Source organism: Silene latifolia, chromosome 5, assembly GCF_048544455.1.
Source record: "Silene latifolia isolate original U9 population chromosome 5, ASM4854445v1, whole genome shotgun sequence".
In the NCBI taxonomy this organism is placed as follows: Eukaryota; Viridiplantae; Streptophyta; class Magnoliopsida; order Caryophyllales; family Caryophyllaceae; genus Silene; species Silene latifolia.
The window spans coordinates 464,087-470,997 of NC_133530.1; the positions used below are offsets into that span (position 1 = coordinate 464,087).

At 37.1% G+C, this 6,911-nt stretch overlaps 1 protein-coding gene across 1 annotated transcript; it reads right to left on the reverse strand.

The window, feature by feature from the left end:
* Positions 1 to 3,847: 3,847 nt before the first annotated feature.
* LOC141656264 (9-cis-epoxycarotenoid dioxygenase NCED2, chloroplastic-like) lies at positions 3,848 to 6,355 on the reverse strand. Its single transcript, XM_074463090.1, has one exon. The coding sequence runs from the start codon at positions 6,227 to 6,229 to the stop codon at positions 4,385 to 4,387; it is 1,845 nt and encodes a 614-aa protein (XP_074319191.1). The 5' UTR covers positions 6,230 to 6,355; the 3' UTR covers positions 3,848 to 4,384.
* Between the last annotated feature and the right edge of the window lie 556 nt (positions 6,356 to 6,911).

Below are 6,911 nucleotides of genomic sequence, written 5' to 3' on the forward strand. Positions count from 1 at the left end.
TTTTAACTATTTTTATTTTGGAATGTATCAATTAATTGTTATCTATTTTTATTTTTAATAAGTTTTAAACAAGCGAGTACTTAAAAATTGAATTCGATAAGTGGTCATGTAATAAAGAAACTTAATTTATAATTACTTTTCACTTTGTTTAAAAAATCAATCAATAACAAATGAGTGGGACGGATGTAATACATTGTATTCTATATTCCTATTTCCTAATGCTCTAATAGTACGAGTAGATTGTGTATAACCTAGCCCATTCCTAATGTTACATTTCACCTTTTATCAATGGATGACTTTTTGTCAAATTCATCCAAAAATGATACTCGCTCCATTCAACTTTACAAGGCCATTATGATTTATCACGTTTGTCAACGCGGCTTTTACTCGGCAAGTATCTTTAGTTACGTATTTGCAAAAATTATAAAAGTTAGATATTTTTAATGTACTCTTAAAAACGAATCAAATAAGATTCCACATGAATATATTTTAACTTATTTATCGAGAGAAAATTGAAGTTGAATGTCCGCTTGTGAATAGTGTGCAAAAGAGATAATAATCTTGTGGAGTTGAACAGAGGGAATAAGTTTTATAATTAGTCTTACAAGGGTCCCATGTACTTTAATTGGGCCAAACCATTACAAAAATGACATGTGGCATTTATTTTTTATCTTTCCCTTCCGTTGGACTCACCTAAAACTAATTGTGTGAATTGTTATTGTGGAAAGTTTTTGTGAAAAATAGCAACTTTTGATAAGATGAGGTGGAGAGGTTGATGACCCATGTAAAACCACAAAAATTTACTGTTGTTGTGGATGCTCTTAGCCGTTGACAACAGTGTATAATCTTCTAGCCGCAGGTGATCTCACGAAGATGTAAACGGCTGGACAAAGAGCTTGCTTCATTCTCATGAGCAGGGATCGAACTCCTAACCTAATAGTTAAAGTGATGAAGTGAGCAACCATCGCATCAAACCTATTTAAGGACTTTCTTTTATTTTGAGATGAGAGAAAACAAAGCCAAATAAAAAACGTCTCATTAGTTAACCTGAGTATTGAGACTAGATTACGTTGATATATTTGAGATTATGTTGGTACCTACTAAAATAAGTAGCATTACGAAATGGTGATGAATACTCAGTTCTCATACTACACTTATTATCTCCATTACTTTTGTTCCATTGCTGCCCGGCCTTGTCATTGCACTAACTGCAATATATTCCCAATGCTTTCCTACATCATTGCAATTGAACAAATTATTAAATCTTAAAAAGGCACTAATTACAAAATTGATGTCATAGTAGAAATCAATTAGACTAGATAGATAATTTGAATAAATTATAATTTTTGATTTTTGTGTTCTCTATGATACTCCGTATAATATATAGTGGAAAAATAACATGTTTTTTTCCTCGTCAAGCTAAATTTTATGAGGAGTTACTCGGTAATATGTATAGTGTATACTTAATGTTAGATAACATAAGCTATAAAAGGAGTGGGTTACAAGTTTGAAGAGTAGACCGCAAAACCTCGAATGACATAGGAAGCCGACCTAAAAGTAAAATACGGTTTATGCGCATAATTAATGAAAGAATTGCTTCCAATCTTAACCGACTTTTTCAATAGATATACTGTATGTCATCTATGCACTTTCTTTTTGGATAAAAAACAACATACACAAGAGATTAATAAGGAGATAAACAAAGCATCATTATTCAAGAAGTAGAAAGTGGGCTTTATTACAATTGACGTGCTAAAACACTGCTTTTCTTTTTTATTATCTCTACAAAGATATGTTTTTTCCACATTTACCTACCAAATTAGTGCAGGAGTTGACATAATCTGCATTCAAAAGCAAGCACCCCCCCCCCCATTTTCAATGGTATACCGGTTTGATTGGGTTAGTAGTCCCTCAATCATCATCATCATACAATGCCAAACTATATATTCTGCATGTGCAACTGATTTTTGATGCAATTTCTAATTTACTTTTCTATATAGGCAAGGTTTCATCATGAGTAATTTGCTCATGTAGTCATACATATCTATTATGGTCCACTTGTCATTTACTAACAACCACCATAAGTGCCTCCCTTCTCTTTTTCTTGTCTTTATACTAAAACCAACCAAAAGTAAATAAATGACTAAAACAAAGAGAGTACTTCTTTTCACAATCTTTTAAATAAACCTTTTTTCTTGGCAAAAAAAAAAAAAAAAAAATCTTATATTCTTAATTATACTCATCATGATGACTAAATATTTATTTGGGTTGAAGGATTTTTAACTCGTTTACCTGTAAAATGAATATGAATTCGATACAAACCAACTTGTTTGTCATGTCTACTCATAGACAACTGAATAAATGGACCGAAAATACATTTTTTTTTATTAATATAAGGAGGATGTTAAGAAATTCAAAGACAATGACTTATTCCACACGTAAGAACATAAATCCTACTGACAATCGTGGTAAACTTACAATGAAGGGGTGGTATGCATTATCACACTAAAAAAAGTGTTAATTTAAAGAGTCTAATTTAAATGCTTTTACACGTTGGTTGTAAATTATTCTTTTTTACAGTATCATGTTTAGTGTTGTTGGAGTAGTAATTTGATTGGCTTAGGTTAGCATTCATAAATTGAGAACCGTCCATAATTGAGAAATGCATAGAGTTGCAAAGCGAATTGACAAGTAAGTGAGAATGATAATGAGAACATACGCGCACTTATTGGGGTCTTTTGCCAAAATGACCTTTTGTTTCAAATTATTTGCCAAAATAACCATTTCATCAAAATATTGTCCAAACTAGCCATATGTAGGTAAAAAAAAAAGATGTTTACCTTAATTAAACTACCTTATCTAATGAGCAGTAGGTCTCATGAGAGACCGTCTTTCACTAAATTAGTGGAAGACATAACAGGAAAAAAAGAAAAGCAATAACTTCCTCACCCCATCATGTGAGAGGTCTCTCAATAACGCTATTGAGAGACCGTCTCTCTGAAGTTTTTGTGTTTAGCAAAATAAAATTATACTCATTCATTTTTTTTTATGGAATAATGATTATATTCACCAATAAAAAATAAGTACACAATTAATACATATAAAAATAATATTCTTTGAATTATTGTTTTCGTTTCAATATCAAGATTAAATTGAAATTCACCAAAAAAATCAGTAAATTAAATTCAAATTATATGATCTACTCAAGCTTAAGTCCTCAACAGTTGTGTACTCCGTATTTGTAAAAGTTGGCCTAATAGGCAATAGCTCTGTTATCATGCTAAATTTTATATGAAGTGCTGAGTTAGAAAGTTTTGAGACACAAGAATTTACTACGTGGCTGCTACTAGTTTACTACCACTCCCTTGCCAGTCTTGCTGGCTGGTAAACCATTTTTGCAATTTAATAATTTATCAACGACTGAGATCCATTAACAATTATTCTTAAGGAAAACAATGTGTCTACTGAATAGGCTAACAATATTTGTGGGTTAATTAACGTAAACACTTTTTAGCTAGATATGATTAGTTTGGGAAATATTTTGATGAAATGGTTATTTTGGCGAATAATTTGAAGCATATGGTTATTTTGGCAAAAGACCCCACTTATTGACTGCCCTGCGTTTAACGACTTTGCCATGTGCTGTGGGGAAGATTTGAGTAGAGTCACATTCGTCCAAATAAATAAATATAGAGACAAATTTATAATTGAGACAACAATTATTCCAAGGTCATTGTCACCCTAAATCATTTGATGATCAACCTCACCTGCTGTTAGGTTATGCTTCTAATATTGTTAAAAGGAGTATTTTATTATTTTAACCTCCCTGTTGTAAATAAGTAGAAGATGAAAAGAAGCATGTTACTGATAGACTCATGTTATTTACAGTGAAAACAGAGTAGCATACAAATAAATTGTTATTTTCAAGTTCAAACTGACTTGACTCGGAACTTGGTAGTCGATCCATGATCCATGATCCATATACAGTCTTGAATCTTGATGCACACAGCACACAGCACACAGCACACTAGTACACTATTAGACAGGAATGACGAGTAGAAGAATCCAACAGAAAGCAGCTGAGCTTCATCTCTAATCTATATCCAAAAAGCTTCTAGCTTGCTTTCTCAAAACCTTCCTCTCCGTCTCCGTCTCCGTCTCCTAATTTTCATATTCTTTACGTACTTTTTACTAATTAATTTTTTTTTTTTAAAAAAAAAAAAGAAAAAGAGCGGAAACCCCTCAAAAAAGGATTTGTTAGCTCCCAAGGAAAGGAATCCCCGGGGACATATATGCAGATATCCCTCTGGTAGACATTCCTCCTTGTTTTGTTTTTCCATTCCATAATAAGATAAACGGAACTAATTAATAAGTGTAGTCTATATTATGCCTGCGTCTGTAAATGGGTAGCTGGGATGAATGTCCCATGGAAACCGTAAGGTACCCTTGAAGGCATTGCCACTGTTGCCACCACCTCCATTGTGGCCGCATTCACTATCTGCAGCTCCGACGTCCATTTGTCCTCATCATGGACGAACGCCAGTATGTGTCCGTCGTCTTCCCCATTACTGTTTTCATCCCTTGGAAGGAACAGCGGCTCTCCTCCATATTTGTCATCCCCGTAGATAAACTTTGTTACTTGCCCTGTCAACAAGTCTACCTTGGCGAACCCACACACCTTGGGCCACGGCTCCGCTATGGCTAGGTACGCGTATCTCGTCTTCCTACCTAGCATGTTCCGGTTCACCATCCCTGCCTCTAAGTTCATCTGATCAGAAGCCGACAGAATTTCACGGCGAGTTGATTTGCCTGTCTTTCTGTTGAGTCTGATTTCTGAAAGGACGCTGCTTAAATTGTCGTCACATTCGTTGAAAATGGAATCGGCGGGGGTCATACAGGATCCAATCACCACAATTTCGTCAGTCTCAGGTTCCTCCCAAGCATTCCAGAGATGAAAGCAGAAGCATTCAGGGACCTCTATCCACTGCATATCATTGGCATCCGTGGCGTACTTGGGTAGAATTCCAAAGCGAGACACCTTTTGTTTATCGTACACCACCGGAGAACCACCCCTGATCATCTCCTGGAGCTTGAACACCACCTGACTGTCTGGAATGATGACGCAATTTTGGGTGATGGCGAAATCGTGCATCATGGTTGGGGTTTCCAGTTTGATGTCTACATCAGGGGACTTGCTGCCGTCTTCCGCATTGAACCTGAAGTACTTGAGGTACGGCTTCTTGATGACGTCATAGCTCAACGCGAATAACTCCCCTGTAACGGGGTCCACCTTGGGGTGGGCAATCATGGTAGAGCTTAGCTGACCGTCAAAGTCGTACCTGCCTGCTGTCTGAAGGTCACCTGACGGGGTGACCCTCACGTGATAGGGAATGTCATCCTCCGACATGGCAAGGAGACGGTTGTTGAAATAGACGACCCCTGCGTTGGCGACTCCAATGCCGTTGGAGTGATCCAGCAGACCTAATAAGGAGCGGGTGTAGAACAATGCGAGCCTTCCGATACCGGAGTGGCCGTGAAGCTCCCCAATGGCCTTGGGAAAAAAGGGCCTCCCCAAGGACCTCTCTTGAATAAGCCTGTTGGTCTCCGTAAAGCGGCAGGCGTAGCTGGCAGAGCCGTCAGACTTGAAGTTGACGGTGTGAATCATACCATCGCCGTCGAAGAGGTGGTGGCCTGCTGAGGGTTCATAGAGAGGGTTAGCTCCGTTGCGAACATAGGCACCTCTAATGCAATCAGGAATGGTGCCGGTGACAGGGAGGTTGTGTTGGACAGGGTGCTCTGCTACAGGGGCGAAATTGCCAGCTATTTGGACAGCTGGATCAGATGTCTTGGGGAGAGGAGTCTTGGTTTCCCATGAATTCAAGGCCTGCTCCACAACGTCTAAGGCCGCCGCGGCAGCCTTCTGTAATGGGTTCCAAACACCACTAGGCGCCTGCTGCTGCTGCTGCTGCTGCTTTCTAATAGTAGTAGTTGTTGTTGTATGTTTGGGTGAAATGGTGGTGATGCTTTTCTTTTTTGTTGTTGTTTGGGTAATTGGGGAGTCTAGTAGAGGTAAATGGAGGGAAGAATGTATTGAATGATTATGTTTGTTGGGCCAATTTAACTGTCTTTTAGGGGACCCCAATGGATTTACTCTGGATTTATTTACCCAACTAGTACTACTGGTAGTAGTATTACAATTACTACTTGTTGATATTCCTGCATATGCCATTCCTTTTCTCCTCCAATTATATTTCTTTCTTTTCTTGTTTTTTTTATTTATTTCAAGAGAGAGATAGAGAGATAGAAAGAGAGAGAGATTTATAGAAAGAGAAAGGGTTGTTGTTGATTGAGTAGTGAGTTTAGGAAGAAGGGAAAGTGGGAGAAGAAGAATATATAAAGGGGTTACGAGAAGTAGGTGGGGTCCAACACAAGCATGTAAGGAGCAACCACGTGTTATATACGGTGGGGGAGTTCAAACCCCATCGCCTTTGAATCATTTCTTCAGTATATCAGATTAGTGGGGGGACTAGACTCTTTGGATTTTGACACGACTACTTCCTTTTTCTTTTTTTATTTCCAACCTTTTCCATAAACTTTTTACTCGCTTTTATTATTTTTATATTGTTCAGATCGGTCAACTCACCAAAGTCTTAACCTCTGTGGCTCTGCCCCATTAACTTTTTACTCGCTTTTATTATTTTTATATTGTTCAGATTCACCACAAACTCTATACATTATCAGTCAAACTCTACTTTTTCATTTCACTTCATCTTTCTACAAGCTTAAAATAAAAAAAACAAAAAAAAAAAAATGATACATGAGATCTACTCATTGGATAATTTCCTTTGAAAATGGGGTCAAAACTCACCCAAAGTTTAGATCAATTTCGGATCTTGGCTCATCCTTTTCAG